The sequence below is a fragment of the Cucurbita pepo genome, chromosome 7 (genome assembly GCF_057944985.1).
Source record: "Cucurbita pepo subsp. pepo isolate OVF chromosome 7, ASM5794498v1, whole genome shotgun sequence".
NCBI lineage: Eukaryota > Viridiplantae > Streptophyta > Magnoliopsida > Cucurbitales > Cucurbitaceae > Cucurbita > Cucurbita pepo.
Window position 1 is genome coordinate 8,382,181 of NC_141804.1, and position 18,450 is coordinate 8,400,630.

The 18,450-nt window shown below is 36.4% G+C and overlaps 1 protein-coding gene across 1 annotated transcript; it reads left to right on the top strand.

The window, feature by feature from the left end:
• The first annotated feature begins 9,616 nt into the window (after nucleotides 1-9,616).
• Nucleotides 9,617-13,814, top strand: LOC111799124 (protein SUPPRESSOR OF MAX2 1). The gene is made up of 3 exons (XM_023682532.2): nucleotides 9,617-11,355; nucleotides 11,759-12,068; nucleotides 12,157-13,814. The coding sequence occupies exons 1-3, from the start codon at nucleotides 10,145-10,147 to the stop codon at nucleotides 13,738-13,740; spliced, it is 3,105 nt and encodes a 1,034-aa protein (XP_023538300.2). The 5' UTR covers nucleotides 9,617-10,144; the 3' UTR covers nucleotides 13,741-13,814.
• The last annotated feature ends 4,636 nt before the right edge of the window (nucleotides 13,815-18,450 follow it).

Below are 18,450 nucleotides of genomic sequence, written 5' to 3' on the forward strand. Positions count from 1 at the left end.
CTTTTTAGTCTGGATTCGGGTTTCAAAACCTCGAATTTCGGGGCGTGACAATACTCAACAAAACTGGGAGCTTAGTCTCCCAGTCAGGTTTGTGTAGGATGCACATTCACTCGTCCAAGGCGTGTTTCCTGTGGTTGCATGTCAAGTATCTCGATCATGCTTGTCTATGACATGTTTCCATGGTCGCACGCCCATTCCAAACTTATTTTACTCGCTTTCACCTTAGATAGCCATTTACTATTATTGATGAGACAATACCGGGGTGTATGACCAGTCACCAAAATCAATGTCTAACTTGAAGGAACTTTTTGACAGTTGTGATCTCCTCCACCTTATCGCCTAACGATCGTCGTCAACTTCATGACAAAGTTGTCTATTGACTCACCATTCTTCATACAAATAGCCTCAAGCTCACTCTTCAAGGTTTGCACCATTGCTTCCTTGACCCATTTCACGCTCACATGCATTGTTTGCAGCATCTCTCACGCTACTTTGTCGAGTCCTTCTCTACCAACAAGAGAAGGATATCCTCGAGGACAGCTTGGTAGATGGCAGCATAAGTCATCATGTCCCTATGCTCCTCAACGTTGTCACCATGCTCAATGGCGTCCCACACATCTTGTGCCTGTAAGGTAACATGCATCATATCGACCATGTTGCATAGTTATTCTTCATGAGTAACATGTACTGGAGTGTTACATTCCCCTTTTCTGCTATTTATCATCATCATATCTCCTTCGGCGACTTTCTATGGTGAAGATATTTGTTTCTGCATTCTAACTCTGATACTAGATGTTAGATATTACCCTTGATCTAAGTACAATGAAACAAATAACTAAGGCAGAAATAAGGACTTAAGGGGAGAGTACCTTTGAACTAAAAATCCTTAAGCACTGTGCTTTTTAATTCTTTTTGTTTCTTAAGGAAACTAAAAATCGTTAAGCACTATGCTTTTCAATTCTTTTTGGTGTTGTGGATAAGGGGCTCATGTGAAGACTATTTAAAATGAGAGTTAATAACTACTAACAATTTTCATGAACTAATAACTACTAACATTTTTCAAGTTAATAACTTCTTTTTCTAACTCAAGCTTATTGACTCACAGATATGACGTGATATGATGATACTAACAACGACCCAACAACTACAACTACAAAATTTTGCGGGAGGAAGGGGGAGACAAAGAGGGGGAGAGAGAGAACACAGTTGTCGAAGTCGTCCTTATAGCGTCGATGACAGGTGGTAGAGGTGCAACGATCGGGTCTAAGTAAGACGATGAAGTAGTGGTCAATGCTAGATGATTGATGGCAACGAACCCTCCACAACAATTGGCTACTACACATGTGCAAATGAACGAGGAGCCAACCTCACTCGGCTTTTAAAGTTGAGTAGGTCAATGACTTACGTTTCTCTCTTCTCTCATTCTCTAAAATCGAGCATGCTAAAGACTATCGATGACAACATAGAGAATTTATAATATTGAAACCTTAAAATAACAAAATCATATGAATGTTGTTTTAATTTATTAAAGACTTGTAAGATAGTTGTATAATATTAGCACAACATAAATGAGTATTTGTATGGGATGAACATTATGGCTCTTTAGAACATGACGATATCAAGCATTGAATGTCTCACCAACTAAAATGCTCTGTTCAAAGGGATGATATCCAAAGGGAACATTTATGGGTATAGTTGAAATTGTGTCATTCAAACTTAAATGCAAATGCTAACATTCAAGACTATAGGGCCATTGCATTTAATATACGCCTTAGTCTTCTAGCCTATGCATCTACCCCATATTTTAACTTTACATCATAATAATTAAAAGTAAAGGACAGTGACAATCTGACGTATAGATTTGGTTACATTTGAGTTCGTGAATTTTTAACTCAACAAATATACTCTGGTGTTATAGGTGGAAGTTTTGGGAGACTTTACTCCGACAGATAGAAATTTGAACTCAATCAATGAATCCAAGCCTTACCAACGTGGTGCCTCGTGAATTATGTTGACAATGTTGTAAATGAGATCCAAGTTGAAGACGCTACAAGTCGACCTTCTAGCGAGCCAAGCTAGTTGACCCCTTGTAGGGTAAGTCAAATCGGCCTAGGCCAACTGTTCAAGAGGTCGACCTTTTGGGGCTTTTTGCTAACTCTTTGAGGGATCCATCGAATAGGTCAGCGCTTTTAGGGTTCAACTAGGTTACACCTCGTGACTTTTTGGGCTACACATTAATTTATGATAACCTTGTTATCTTTCGGCCTTTGATATTCAAGATAATTACACGAGTATTCATTAATTGATTTGATTCATTAATAATATATATCTTGTGATTGCTAATAATGTAATTTAAAGATGTAGATCATTATATTGCCTCATTTGAATAGTTAAAGTTTGAAAACAACATCCTAATAATACTTGATTATACTTTAAATAAACTTCTAAAATGGATGTTTTAAGAATTTGAGTTTGGCATTATGAGATTATATAAGTTTTAAGAATATAACTAATTCGTATTAAATGTTTGATAAAGAGAGCGATCTCCCAAACCCTACGACACCATTTCCTCAAAACCTTGTTTTCCTCTAATTACAAGTGTATATACGGTTGGGTTGGTGGCTCGAGCAACCCGAGTAAAGTTCATAACTCAATCCAACCCTCTATTTTCTATTGGGTTAGGTTGGATGGTTCGTTTTTTTTTTTTTCTTTCTTCAACTTATCCACAACACAAATTACATTAATAATTAAAAAATCATAAACTTTAAATATCAAACATTCACGAGTCACAATACATCACTGACATTGGTAACAAAACCAAAGAAATGTCAACCCCCACAAACCAACTCAAATTTTCAATTTTTTGAAATTTCAACTCAACCCATTAAAAAAAAAAAAAAAAAAACTTAACTCAACTCAACTTTTATGGTTTGGATTGAATAACCGGAGCTGGTCGGGTTATCAAGTCATACGAACGCCCCTAATTCTATTCAACAGGAAAACAAGATATTTTAAGCTCAATAGGCGCACATATGTCATGAATATGTCTAGTTCCATCATATGCAAGAATGATCTTTCATCCTTATCCATTTACTTGCTAGACGTTATTGAATGAACAATAAGTTACCATCTAAGGAACCGAACGAAAACTTCGTATGCACGTATATATGCATACAACATTGCATTTATAGTTATCGAGATAGGCAACGAGAGAGGAAAGGGAAAAAGAAAGCTTTTTAGCGAGAGGATAATAGTACGAGTAAACTTTTATCATAAAGCGGGAACCAATAGTCGTATTTTACTTGATTGGTGCTTCTTCTACTCGATTCGAAAGCAACCCTACCTTCCTTTATTCTAAAGCTTAGAAAAGGAAAAAAAAAAAAAAAAAAAAAAAAAGGGAAGTGAGAGAAGAAAGAGATGGCAAGAAAAAGTCTTGTTGCTTTAATCACAAGAAGCTACCAAAACTTTATAGAAATGAGATTTTTTTTGCTTAAAGTTTGACCTTACATGACATGATTATATATATATATATATGTATATGTATATGTATATATATATGTATATATATATATATATATATATGTATATATATATGTATATATATATATATATGACTTTGGTGGGACTTTTCTTGCATTACTTAAAAGCACTTTCTCTTCATCAATTACCCTTTTCATCCATTTCAAATTTTCACTTTTAGCCAAAATAAATAAATTTTCCTAATGAAAAAATATATTTTTTCTTAAAGTTATATTTATGTTGGTGTAATTTGTTCGTGTACGTTTTTTTTTTTAATTTATTTACGTTATGGTCGATAACAATTTCGATTTTAGCTTTCAGTTGTAAATAAATTTCGTGTTTGTTTACAGTAGATTTCATATTTGTAAATAAAAAATTCAAATGGTTATGGAATGAGACTTTAAGTTTTTGTGAAATCCCACGTCAGTTTGGGAGGAGAACTAAACACCTTTTATAATAGTGTGGAAACTTCTCTCTAACAGACGCGTTTTAAAAACTTAAAGGAAAGCTCGAAAGAGAAATCTCAAAAAGAACAATATCTGCTAGCGGTGGGCTTGGACCGTTACATTTTTTAGTTTAAAGAACTTATTAATTTAGTCCCGATACTCGGGGGATTTTGGGGTTTGCATTTTTGTATGATATTCATTTTGTGAATTATGGTTCACTCTACTACCCATCATTGTATGGGTTTTGGCTAAGAATTGTTTAAGAAGACTTGGGGTTTTTCTTCGTAGGGTACAACTTTTTCCTCACCAAGGAACCATAAAACTATCACTTTATATATATAATGAACTTCTTCAGGTGTTTTCTCTCTAGTATAGGTTAAGGCACCTCTACGACGGTCTTTGTCTCTCCAGCTTGCTAGTAGATATGTTAATTGTCACAATCGAAATTTTACTACAATGGGACAACGATTGTGTAACATTTGTTCTAACCTAATGAACAAATCAGTCGTGAAAAATTCAGACTTCACAGATAACGTCGATGTATGGTGGAGTCTCAAATCACGTTTGAGAGAAATGTTTTAGAAAACGTGAGGGAGGAAATACGTTGAATACAATTTGAAAAAAAACAATGTTATAAGCTAAAAGTGATTAGGCAACAACGCCTTTGATAGCATATAACCCGGGGTAGGAAGAAGTGACAACTAGTTATATTCTCTTGTAGACATGATTTTGGTGAATAGTTCAGACACCCCTGTATTGATACACCATAAAATAGCACAGGCTTATCTAAAATGAAAGCCTGGAAAAGGGGTTTGGAACGAGCATGTGGCCATGAACAATAAGTTCTAGACAAACATGATCGGGACATCCGACATACGGGCATAGACAACACACTTTAGACAAACATGACCGTGACACTAATCATACTAATCAATGATCTATTAATGTTGTCTTTACTCACATGCATCTTACGAAAATTTCTAGGATGTCACCGAACATAGGGTGCACCTTGTTGATATAGATAGTAACTTTTAATTCTTTTAAATATTTTTAGTTATCCTATCCTCAGATCACTCTCAATCCGATGTAGCCTTTCATGTGCTTTTTCTTTAGTCCGGTGTCACAAAGGGATTAAAATGGAATACCGAGACCCACCAATGATATTTTAACCTAAAATCGGTCAATAAAATGAACAAGTATATGTCGAACATGTTAGATTATTAATTTTTTGGATTTCCTACGTTGAATGAATTAAAATCCTAGAATTTTAAAAGTTAATTAATTTCAACCATAATTCATATTACTATTTTCTAATAATTCATTTGAAATCAATTAAAATATTATTGTTCGCCCGAATTATTACATAAATGAATATATTTTTTTAAAATATAATAAGAAAAAATAAATTAAACATATATTGACCAATTTAATAATGGAAATAAGATTTGAAATTTAGTATTTTCTAATTATAATAATATTGAATTTTATTCATTACTTGGGAAAAAATAATCAATATTTTCAAATTCCATGTAATGTTTTACTTGGAATATATATATATATATAATTTTGAATTATGAAAATTTGACTATAGATGCCCCAAATAATACTCATAGCTTTAATTAATATTTTATAGATATTCTTTTTTTTTTTTCCTTTTTTAAAAAGGATTAAATGTAGAATGAGACGTGGTGACTTTATGATCCATTGAAATTTCGGGTTGGTGACACTAGCAACTCGAAACTCTCGATTTTTAGAGAGGGTTGAGTTGTCAAGTGTGACGACTCAGATCCACCGTGAGCAAATATTGTCCTCTTTGAGCTTTTTCTTTTGGGCTTTCCCTCAAGACTTTAAAACGTGTCTGCTAGATGAAGGTTTTCACACCCTTATAAATAGTGTTTTTGTTCTCCTCCCCAACCAATGTGGGATATCACAATCCACCCGCTTTCGTTGTATGATCTTACATTGGTTGGGGAGGAGAACATATCAGTGAAAACCTTCTTCCAGCAGACGCGTTTTAAAGCATTGAGGAGAAGCTCGAAACGGAAAACCCAAATAGGACAATATGTGCTAGCGGTGGATCTGGGCCGTTACATTTGGACAATATTTGCTAGTTGGTGGGTCTGGGCTGTTACATCAAGTTTGTTCTTAAAAAAAAATTATTTAAATAAATTTACTTATCTATTACAAGGTAGAGTTGTGTTGTAACCCTATCTTTTAAGTTGACCGCACCGACCCAACTAAAAAAATGTCAACCTACGAACCTTCTAAAAATTCACGCTAACCTAAACCAAAAAACTCTAACCCTACCCAACCCAACGTTTATGGTTTGGATTGAGTAGTCCGAGTTGGTCGGGTTCTCGAGTCATAAGAACACCCCTTTTTATATCTATAAATTTACAGTGAAGTTTTTCTAGATGGTATGTCGCGCATCTAACATATACAATTTAGAGTTCTAATCCTTATAGATTCACTACTTCTCAGCTCTAGTGTTCTATTGACATTAGTCGTGCAAGCTCGAACGCTACCTAAAAAAGAGTAGCACGAATGAGTATAAAAATATACTTAAATGCAGCTCACATAGGCAATTAAACGTCTTAATTATTAATATTAATTAATTATTGAAAAAGAAAAATTAATTAATTAGGAGTTTGGAATCCCGAAGAAAGTGTAATTATCATTAATAAACATCATACCATTGTCCTCTAGTGAAATGCCCTTTTTATAAAATAATATTTAAATGAAGGAATGTAAGCATGATTGAGTTTATATTATAATAATAATTTTTTTAAAATATAAAAGTATGGCTTAGGATAATGAACCTTCCAAGATTACATAATCAACCATAGGATATTAAATAAATATACATAAATAAGATGTTGACTTTAGTATATAAATAAATAGAACTTCACTATTAATAAACCACGTGCGACAAAGGATTTAAAATTTTAACCTCTTTAGTTAATGATATACTGTCTTATTCAATTGAACTATGCTCAAATTTATGATGTGACACCCGAGTAATAAAAGGGTAATCCTAAGAATAATTATTACCTATGCTAACAAGGGGTACGTTCTTTTTCGGTAACTCAATCACAGAAACGCCAAAATCGACTGTATTTTGCTTGGAGTAATTTTATGTTGGGTGATGATTTCTAATCTGTGGGGATAGTTTTCACCAGTAACGTGATCATGTCGCAGCAGTTGCAGAGAAATATCGGGATCATTAAGTATCGAATGTACGTGTCACGGATAATTTTAAATTTTTTGTTGAATTAAAAAAATAGAAATGAAATATATTATATTTATTGGAGAAGCATTTAAGGAGAGGGAAGAGACGTGAATGGTACGTAGTTTGAGGGAATTGAAAAGGAAAAGTTGAAAAGGAATTGAAGAAGACTATTTCTATAAAATTAAACAAATTTAAATAAATAAAAATATTAATTAATTTGACATTCATAAAAAAATAATAATAATTTTACTTATAGATCAACGGATTAAATTTATGACGTGGTTGAACAAAAAAAACGTAATGATTGGAAGAAAAAAATATCAAAGTAAAAAAAGTTTGAAAACTGACACTCTCTCGCTCTCGATTTTTTGTCGAACCCATCTCATCACGTCATATCATTCTCCCGACCGTATATGCCTCCCTCTCAGTACTCTATCTCTTTCCGGACTGAAAGTTAGACCAAGAGAACCCCTCAGATGTAGTCCGATGCGCTTGGTCTCTGGTCTGATCTTTCTTCACTTGACAGGATGGTGGTAAGCTGAGATTCAAGTAGCCACTCAAGAAAGTGATTAGTCTTTACGGGAGATAGGGATATTGAATTTCAGATAAAGGGACTGGCTGATCATTGCTTGTGACGTTTTTCTCTACTCTTGTTAGTGGCACTTGTCGCTAACACACATATGGTCGCTGATCATTGAGTAAGTACACCAGAGGTTGTCTCTCAATCTCTTTTCGTCACTCGTCTCCCTTAGAATTTGCCTTCTGCTCTTTGACTAGCAGCCCATGTTGCCTAGCTCCGTTCATCATTGTTACTCTATCAACAACTAGCCTCAAACCATCAATGCACCGTTTAGTCTACGATGAACAGGTAGATGTTCTCTCTCAGTTGGTTTAGAAACAAAATTTAATCTCATTATGAATAAGAAACACGATTCAAAGGGCCATCACTAGTAAGGTTTCCCTCAATATTTTCCTTGCATCGGAACTAACCCAACCCAAAAAAATTAATGGTTGAGTTGGGTTGAATTCATTAGTTAATAAAAGATATTCTGAATTGAAAAATTTACCGTCCGAACAACTGAGTCAAGTCTAAAAAAAAAAGTCTTAACCTAATCCAATCTAACCTAGGAACGCTCGCATAAAACTACCCAACGAGATCATTACAATATAATTGTCCTCAACAACGATCGACCCTTTCAAAATCTAAACTATTCATCAAATACAAAATTCAACGAACATTTTATAATTTAATTTGTATATATAAATTTTTCTACACATCATCAATAAATTATTGACAATAAAACTTAAAAATGATATGATTAGGAGAGAGAAAAAGTGAGAGGGAGTTAAAAAAGAGAGTGTAGGTATGAAAAGGCGAAACCCGTGCATTACCCTTGCAGCGATTGCGTGTGAAAAGCTGAATATTGGTACCCATATAAAAAAAGTAATAATAATTATTAATTTTAATTTTAAATTATAATTCAGCGCGTCTAACCACGCACCTCACTCCCAAACAAATAGCGCGTGAGATTAGGACTTCTAATTATTATCATCACCTATTTTAAATCAAATTACTTAAATCTAATATTATCTATTTATTTTTAAATCTTAAATTAAAATTTATAATTTAATTTCAATAATAATGTGAAATAAATATATTACAAAAAAAAAAAAAACTTAAAAATAAAAAAAATAAATATTTAATATATATGAGTCCAAGTGCACCGCTAGCATATATTATTTTATTTTTAGCTTGAGGAGGAGGAAGAAGATGTGATAGATATTGTAAATCTTGGCTCTGATACTATCTCCAACACGATCTCAACTACCATGTCGTCGACTTTTGGCCCAATCCCTCTTTACCATGTTGTCACAATCCATCTCACCAAAAACAACTTCATCATATGGCGCGCCCAGCTCCTTCCCTATCTATGGAGTACGAAGTTTATGGGCTACCTCGATGGCACCATTGTCGCACCTGCCAAGCTAGTCCCTTCCTCAACTGCGGTTGATGATCAGGATCAACATGTCCTTAGCCGCCTTCTCTCCTCTATGTTTGAGGAGATCCTTCACGATGTGGTTGTAGCTACTACGTCCAAGGAGGCGTGGGATACCCTGCAGTGGATGTTTTCGTCGTCAACTCGTGCTCGCACTGTTCAGATACGTGTTGAGCTTGCCATTTGTTAAAACGAGTCTGAGAGGTTTTCTTACATTTATGAAGAATGTTTCGTTCTCCTCCCGAACCCATGTGGGATCTTGCAATTTACCCTCTTTCGAGGTTAAGCGTTCTCATTGATACTCATTCTCTTCTACGATCGACGTGGGACCGTGTACATTCTAAAATTTATTTAAAAAAAAACTAAATTCCCTGTCTAAAAAGGCAGCGTCTGACCCCCTTCTCAATTATCTCTTAATATATTGAGACAAAACTGGTTTAAAAAAGCTTCTTCCCTTACATTCAAGAATATATATTTTTTTTCTTTTTTTTTTTTTAAATTAAAAAGAAAATTAATGCCCAAAAAGCATTTTCCAGAAATCCTTGCAACTGATCATTCAGTACTTCCAACTTCCTGATTTCCCAGAAATTCTCTCGTTCTTTTGATTAATGCTCTCTCTGTTCTGAATTTTACGCGATCTCTTCTTTCCCCTCTTTCTCTGTTCTTCTTTTTCTTACACTTGCTGTGATTGATTGCAAATGGCTACACAATTTGATGGATTCATTGATTTATTGATAGATGTTTGGATTCTTTGTAATGAGATTTGATTTTCATTTCTTAGAAATGGGTTTTTTTCTATTTTTGTTCTCGATTTCTGATTCTCATTGACCTTCTCCATCTGGGTTTTGTTCGTTCTTTGATTTCTGTGATTTTTTAGGGATTTTGGTGTTCGTTCTTTGATTTCTGTGGTTTTTTAGGGATTTTGGGATTTGGGTTTTGATTTTTGGCTATAAATGAGAGCTGGGTTGAGTACGATTCAGCAAACTCTTACGCCGGAGGCGGCGAGTGTGCTGAATCACTCCATCGTCGAAGCTGGTCGTCGGAATCATGGTCAAACGACGCCGCTTCATGTGGCGGCGACGCTTCTCTCCTCGTCTAATGGGTTTCTCCGGCAAGCTTGTATCAAATCCCACCCGAACTCCTCTCATCCACTTCAGTGCAGAGCTCTCGAGCTCTGTTTTAGCGTCGCCCTTGAGCGGCTTCCGACGGCTCAAACCGCTAGTCCTGGCACTGAGCCGCCCATTTCCAACGCGCTTATGGCTGCTCTAAAGCGTGCTCAAGCCCACCAACGCCGGGGCTGCCCTGAGCAACAGCAGCAGCCGCTCTTGGCCGTGAAAGTTGAGCTGGAACAGTTGATTATTTCGATTCTTGATGATCCTAGTGTTAGCCGTGTTATGAGGGAGGCGAGCTTTTCTAGCCCGGCTGTCAAGGCCACCATTGAACAATCGTTGAATTCATCTGCCCCGGCGAGTTCTTCACCGGTTGGGGGATTGGGATTTCAACATTCTCCGGCCGGACCGCCGAGGAATTTGTATTTGAATCCCCGGATGCAGCAGCAGGGGAGCATTGTTGCCCCATCGCTGCAGCAGCATCGAGGGGAGGAAGTCGGGAGGGTAATCGATATACTGCTCCGGTCGAGGAAGAGGAATCCGGTGCTTGTTGGGGAGTCGGAACCGGAGGCTGTGGTGAAGGAATTGTTGAGGAGGATTGAGAATGGAGAATTAGGGGATGGAGCATTGTGTAAAGCTCAGGTCATTCATTTGGAGAAGGAGATTTGTGGTAATGATAGATTGCAGATTGGTGCTAGAATTAAGCATTTGGTGGAGAGTAGAATGGAGAATTTGAATGGTGGTGGAGGGGTTGTTCTTGATATGGGGAATTTGAAATGGCTGGTTCAGCAGCAGACTGCGACTCGGGGTGGCTCGGGGTCGGGCACGGTGCCACAACCGGTTGTTTCAGAAGGCGGGCGGGCTGCGGTGGCGGAGATAGGGAAGCTACTTGCTAAACATGGTAATGGTGATGGTGGTCGGCTCTGGTTGATAGGTACTGCTACTTGTGAGACATATTTAAGGTGTCAAGTCTATCATCCTTCCATGGAGAATGACTGGGACTTGCAGGCTCTGCCCGTTACGGCCCGAGCTCCTCTTCCCGGATTGTTCCCAAGGTACTCTTTGTGTAAGATCCTACGTCAGTTGGAGACGGGAACGAAACATTCCTTATATGGGTGTGAAAATTTCTCCTATTAAACGCGTTTTAAAACCTTTAGGGGAAGTTTGGAAGCGAACGTTCCCTTCCAGGGCGTCCAGTAGGGAGAGGTTTCCACACTATTATAAGAAATGTTTCGTTCTTCTCTCGAACCGAATTGGGATCTCATAATTTACGTTCTTAGATCGATTTCGACCCGTTTATGATTGAATGAATTGTTCTAAGTTATGCCAATGTTGTCTGCAAATTGATTGCTTGTTCTACTTAGAATGCTTTAGAACAACTGAAGTTCTCAAATTCTGCTATTAGTTTATGGTTTGTTCACTTCTGAGTTCTTCAAAATTGATATCCATTTTCATTAGGCTTGGTACCACTGGTGTTCTTAATCGCCCGGTTGAATCGTTATCCATGATCAAAGGATTTTCAACTAAGGCCACCGTTCCGATAGGATCGGTGGCGCTCGGGAACCTGGATTCATCTCGAAAAACAAGTTGTTGCGCTCGATGCATGCATAATTACGAACAGGAGCTTGAAAAACTGGTGGCCAATGAGCTTGACAAGCCATCTTCAGTACTTAAATTGGAAGGAGGCAAAGCATTACCTCTCCCTTTGTGGCTGCAGAACGCGAAGGCCGAAGACGAACATTCGAAGAAACACGAAGCAACAATCGAGGTGAATTCTATTGTGATTCTTTGTTAACTTGTTCGTGTTTCTCTTGATAATTTGCATTTGTAAAATGAACGATCTTTCTTGTGTTTAGAGCTTGGACGAAGAACAAATACGAAAGCATAAGACTCGAGAACTCGAGAAGAAATGGCACGATACATGCTTGCGCCTTCATCCTAATTTCCATAATCTAAACAAGTTCGGTCCGAACTTGCTCGGGCATCAACTTTCTCAACCAAAGTTGCAACAAAATAAAGCATTTGGGGAAAAAGTACTTTCGAGTTTGCAACCAGGAAGCCCGGTAAGGACGGAGTTGGCTCTTGGGCGAATGAACGACAACGACAACTCGGCCGAGCAAACACATAAAGAGCAAGTGAAGGACTTTCTGGGTTGCATATCTTCCGAACCCGAAAGCAAAGTATGCGAATTGCGAAGTGGTAAATTTCTTAACGCGTCGGATATCGACTCGTACAAGAGGCTCTTTAAAGGTATACTAGAGAAGGTATGGTGGCAGCAAGAAGCAGCATCTGCTTTGGCTACAAGTGTGACTCAATTCAAATTGGGAAATGGAAAACGTCGCGGTACGATTCGAAAAGGAGACATGTGGCTCTTGTTCTTAGGTCCCGACCGAGTTGGAAAGAAGAAGATGGCAACTGCTCTTGCAGAGCTGGTATCTGGGTCCAATCCTGTAACCATTTGTCTCGGCTCAAAACATAGTGATGGAGGTATCCGTGGTAGAACCGTGTTAGATAGAATATCAGAGGCCGTTAGAAGGAATCGTTTTTCGGTTATTGTGTTGGATGATTTCGACGAATCGGATCTACAGGTTCATGGAAGCATAAAAAAGGCAATGGAGAGAGGTCGGTTCACTGATTCTCACGGTCGTGAAATCAGTCTCGGTAATATCGTCTTCATCCTTACATCGAACTGGATACCAAATGATATGAAACACTTGTCTGATGGTAATCCTCTGGAGGAAGAGAAGTTTGCTAGTTTAGCAAGAAGCACTTGGGAGTTGAAACTATCCCTTAGCAAGAGGACGATTAAACGTCGACTCGAACGGGCACATGGTGAAGAGCGATGTTCGAAACCGAGAACCGAAACTAGTTCAACCATATCATTTGATCTCAATGAGACTGCAGATACGGAGGATGAAAAAACAGACGGATCACTGAACTCAAGTGATGTAACAATCGAACACGAAACCGAACATGGTCTCAACATCCAACAATTATCGTTCCCATCTCCATCAAAATCACAAGACATGTTCGAGAGAGTTGACGATGCAATTATCTTCAAACCAGTTGACTTTACCTCGATCAAGCACAACATCACAAGCTCCATCAACAAGAAGTTTTCATCCATTGTTGGAGAAAAGATCTCCCTTGAACTACACGAGAACGCTCTTGAGAAGATCACGAGTGGGGTATGGCTCGGTAACATGAATGTCGACGAATGGATTGAGAAAGTCCTCGTACCGAGCTTGAAGGAGCTCAAGGCTAGTCTTCCAAGCTTCGATGCCTTCGATTCCATGGCGGTTAGGCTCGACACCGATGATAGTTCAGGTGGTCGGGGCTCAGAAGATCAGCTTCCTTGTAGCATCAAGGTGGTTGTGGGGGAAAACTGTGAGATACCTGAGGTTAATAGCAGTTGTCATTTTGTAACTTTTGTTGGATAGAGATGTAAATATGCTTCAATGAAAGGGTAAAACCGTAAAGAAAAAAATCCAAAAAAAAAAAAAAAAATTTAAAAGAGTATACTATTTTTTTTTTCGTTAAATTATTTGATATATTTATGTTTAAAGAATTATATATATATTATTTTATTGAATTAATAATTTTAGTGAAGGGTTAACATTTATTCCAAAAAATATGAAGGGTAAAATTGTCATTTTGCTTCCAATTTATAATTTATTTGGATACATGTCATTTTATTTTTAATTATAAAAAAAATTCAATTATATTCTTTGCCTTTGTACATGTCAACATTAATAATAGTATACTATTATGACATTATAATCAAATTAATTTTGATTAATTTGGTTGGATGTGACATAACTCTTTATTAAAGTAGAGTTTTTTAAAAAATAAATTATAAATGTCGTTTTAAATTTCGTGTAAGTTGAAAAGACGCTCTAATTATTGAGATAAGAATTTTGAATGGGTCGTGGAGCCAAGTCAACTAAATTAAAAAAGTTAGATATCTCTCATTAAATTGTATTTTTGCTTTTGGAGGAGTCGACCGACCGTAAATTTTAAAAACTTAAACTTTAGAAGGAACGTGAGAGTATTTATCAAACAACTGACATGGAGTACTCTAAGTAAAACGGGTCGTTTGTGTTGTTGGATGAAAGTCTCACATCTGCTCATTTAGAGAATGATCATAGGTTTATAATCAAATAATATTATTTTCATTGGTGTGAGGCTTTTCGGGAAGCCCAAAGCAAAGCCATGAGAGCTGATGCTCGAAGTGGACAATATCATACCATTGTGGAGAGTCGTGTTCATCTAACTTGTTAACAGAGCCATGCCCTAAACTTAGTCATGTCAAACAAAGGAGTCGAGCCTCGATTAAGGGGAGGTGTACTTGATTTTTTTCTAGCATGAAACACCGGATTTCTACTAGGTGAACTGCATATTTTCTAGCATGAAACATCGGACTTCTACTAGGTGAACCGCATATTGGTTGTGGATAGTCACTTTTCTGGTACAAATCCCGTTAAGAGTTTCAACTATGTACATTCTTGAATTGCTTCAGCCCGTACTCTATACTCTGCTTCTATATTTGACTACGATACTTTTGGTTGGCTTTATACTAAGAAGTTGTTCCCAAACCGAGATTTAACACAAACTCAATGTTTGATCTTCAATTATCGTGACATCCTACATAGTCAGCATTACAGTATCCTGCTAGCTTATGGTCTTCGCTTTTTTTTTGTATACAAGACCATAGTCGATTGTACCTTTGACATATCACAAGATCTGTGCTTCATGCAATAAAGCATTCTTCATATCTATATGTTATAATTTTCAATCTTTATTTATCTGAAGTGCTGGCATGACCTGTATAATAGTGATCTTCGCCACTAGACTAAACATTTCATCCAAGTTTAATCCATATTGTTAGAGAGAACTCTGGAGCTACAGTATCATTCAACAGATTCATCTAAGGGACGCTTTATTTTGTATACCCACTTACAAAAGATAGGTGTGACATCTTCAAGTCATGACACTAATTCTGTGGTTTAATTTTTCTCCAAGGCTATAAATTTTTCCTCCATTGCCTTCTGTCAAACCGTATTTTGTGATGCTTCTTCATACGTCTCTTGCGTTTAACTTCCTCTTCTATAATAGCTGCATCGGCATACTTTAGATTTGACTTTTGGATTCTTTCTGACCGTCTAAGTTGTTGATGTGCCATTATCTTTTCACTAAGTTTGCTTGGTTGAGTCACTTCTTGCTCATCAACATCAGTGTCACTTGGATCTTCATGCGCATCAATACTTTACAAAATGTGTACAGTTTGCTCCCCTCGTCATTTGTAGTAGAATTTCTTCAATGTTGTCCAAGTCTATAATACTTTCTTCTTTGAGGGTCGTCCCTCCATTGCACCACTGTGATTATCAGTCATGTGGTTTGAGCATCCTGAATCAATGATTTAGTCATTATTGTTATTGATATGCTCTCTCATCATTGCCATAAGTGCTACCTCGTCTTCATCTATTCCACATAGTACATTTGCATCCCATTCATCCTCCATCTTCTTTTTGGAGGTTGCCACATTGCTTTCGACGAATTTTTCCTAGACTAACAATCCTTGGATATGTAGCCCTTCTTCCCGCAATTGTAATAAATACTTTCAAATCTCTTTTCTTAAGAATTCTTATTGTCATTCTTCTGAGCTCTCCCAGGCTGTGCAATTCCTTGCTGACTTCTTCCTTTATCATCATTTCTCACCTCATCATCTTGATTTCTAACAATACTCACGTATCGTGCTGCCCTTATAAGTACCAGGACCTTGTTGCTCACTTAGGCATGCTTATGAAAAACTGCCCCATGAGTCAACTATATCTGGAGACATCTCGAAGATTCATCTATTCGGATTCTATCGAGGTATGAACCCTCCCGTATCCACTACGAGTCATTTATGGATACCGTAACAGATAGTGGGTGCCTATATCAACTCCAACACATGGTCTAGGGTGCAATGTCGGCCCACCTATGTTGTCCAACACTGTCCTCGAAAAAAATCATTTTCAAAGGAAGACGTCCAAGACATTCGTCTTGCAATACTCACCCACATCTTGACACATGTATGTGCCACAAGGTAGCTTACTTAGGTCACATGGCTTAGGGGTGGTGGAGAGCTAACACTATTATTTCTCCCTCTAGGACATTTTGAGACACTTTTTTGTACAGTAGGAGTAAATGTGATTTTGGCGAACGGTCATACACTCTCATGGAGCGCCTGTCAAGTGTCTGAGTAACACCAAATTTAGTGAGCATTCATATTTCATATAGACGGACTTAACTCAAAATTCATATGTCAAATCTTTTGAAGTTAAAGCTCAGTGTCCTACTCAGCCATTCTTCAAGCCTGTCTATAACACTCTTGTCTATCCTTTATCTTTGTCTTGCTTATGCCTCAACTTGACTTCAATACACACTTTTCATAATAGTTGGATGATGCACTCTCTTTTTGAATCGTATCATGGCAGCTGCCTATCTTGACCCCCATAGGTTTGATGGACACTACTTGAGTGTCATCACTTTGTCTGTCTACATGTGCGGGTCACAACCTACTCTGTCCTTAGTAGTCATATTTTAGAATTCAGATTGTAACATTAAATTTTTATAATAATTCATATAAAGATGGCCACCTTTGCGTGTTTTCTAATGTTTTCTAATCTCTAACTAAAGCCAAAGCAAGTTGAAAAGGTAATTACATTTTCTAATCCTTTTTTCTTGAACAAGGCAATTCTAAAAGGGACTTTAAGGATTTAATTATATAATTAATTAATCTTTAAGACTTTATATTATTTTTAAAAAATCTATCATTAAAATATATAATAAAGTTATATTATGGTAAACATGAGACTCTATTTAATAATATTCTAATAAATAAAGCTAAACATTGTCACATTGCTTAAAATATTCACAAATAATATGGTCAATACTTTATGGTAATGAAAAGATAATGTATATATCCAAACACCCATTATCATATTGTAGCCAAAAAAATTCCAATCATTTCATTAAAGAAATAAATGTGCCTAAGTCCCCCTTTCAACCCAACCATGCATGTGTTCTCCTTCATTTTAATACATTTCTCTCTAATAAATGATCGGCCCCACTACATTATGATCCTTTTCAAAAAATTATTCGGAACGTAAATTGAAGAACTGACTTTCACTCCTCTCTCTCCCTATCGGAAGTCAACCTACGAACACGGAAGAGTGTGGTACCGCAGCCCCTCTCTAAGTAAAGGTCAAGTCTCGAAGTATTCACTTCTTTTTTGTTCGCCAGGTTTCATTCGAAAGATCCGATCTGTCCTCCAGACTGTGCTTTCGCATACCCTGAAGAGATTTGAATGAAGACTCTTTTTTTTATCCGTTAATTTAATTCTACAGTGTAGAACAAAAACTATACATGTTTGATTGATCAATTGTTTATTACGAGAGCTATTAGATTAAATAGGATCGTCTAATTTCTATACAACCTATCAATATACAAATTTAACGGGACTCATTTTTTTACTAGACTTTGTTCATAAAGTTTATCCACATGAAACACATTCATCTTTATTTTGGCTAAATATGGTTATATGAATGATATAAAAATTTGGAGTGTTCGTGTAACCTGATAACTCAATCAACCTAAATCAGCCCATCCAAATCATAAAAGTTGGATTAAGTTGATTTTTTTTGTTTGGGTTTGGTTGATTTTCTTAAAAGTCAAAAATTCAGTTCGGTTTGTGGGCTGACATTTTTTTGGTCGAGTCAACTCGACCAACTCGAAAATAGAGTTACAACCTAATCTAACCCTACCTACTCGTGAAAAAAATTAATAATATTTAACGTTTGTAAAATAATGTTAGTGATAAAATTCAGTCTTGTAAATATTTGATATTTAAATTTTATGAAATTTTGATTATTGATCTAACATTTGTTGTGGATGGATAGAGTTTTTTTAAATAACTAAAAACAGAACAACTCAACAATCCAATCTAACCCAATTCTTGAATTCTGTTTGCTGGAGTTACTTATCCAACCAACCTAAAATTTTGGGTTAGTTCAAAAGTTTTTTTTTTTTTTTTCAATCCAAGATTAATAGACATAAATCTCATTTTTAATTTAAAAACACATATAACTTGTTAACTATAAGAAAAT

Coding starts and splice junctions, on each gene's coding strand:
- LOC111799124 (XM_023682532.2), top strand. CDS start 10,145: ATGAGAGCTGGGTTGAGTACGATTCAGCAAACTCTTACGCCGGAGGCG. Junction 11,356..11,758: donor CTTCCCGGATTGTTCCCAAG/GTACTCTTTGTG, acceptor CATTTTCATTAG/GCTTGGTACCACTGGTGTTC. Junction 12,069..12,156: donor AACACGAAGCAACAATCGAG/GTGAATTCTATT, acceptor TCTTGTGTTTAG/AGCTTGGACGAAGAACAAAT.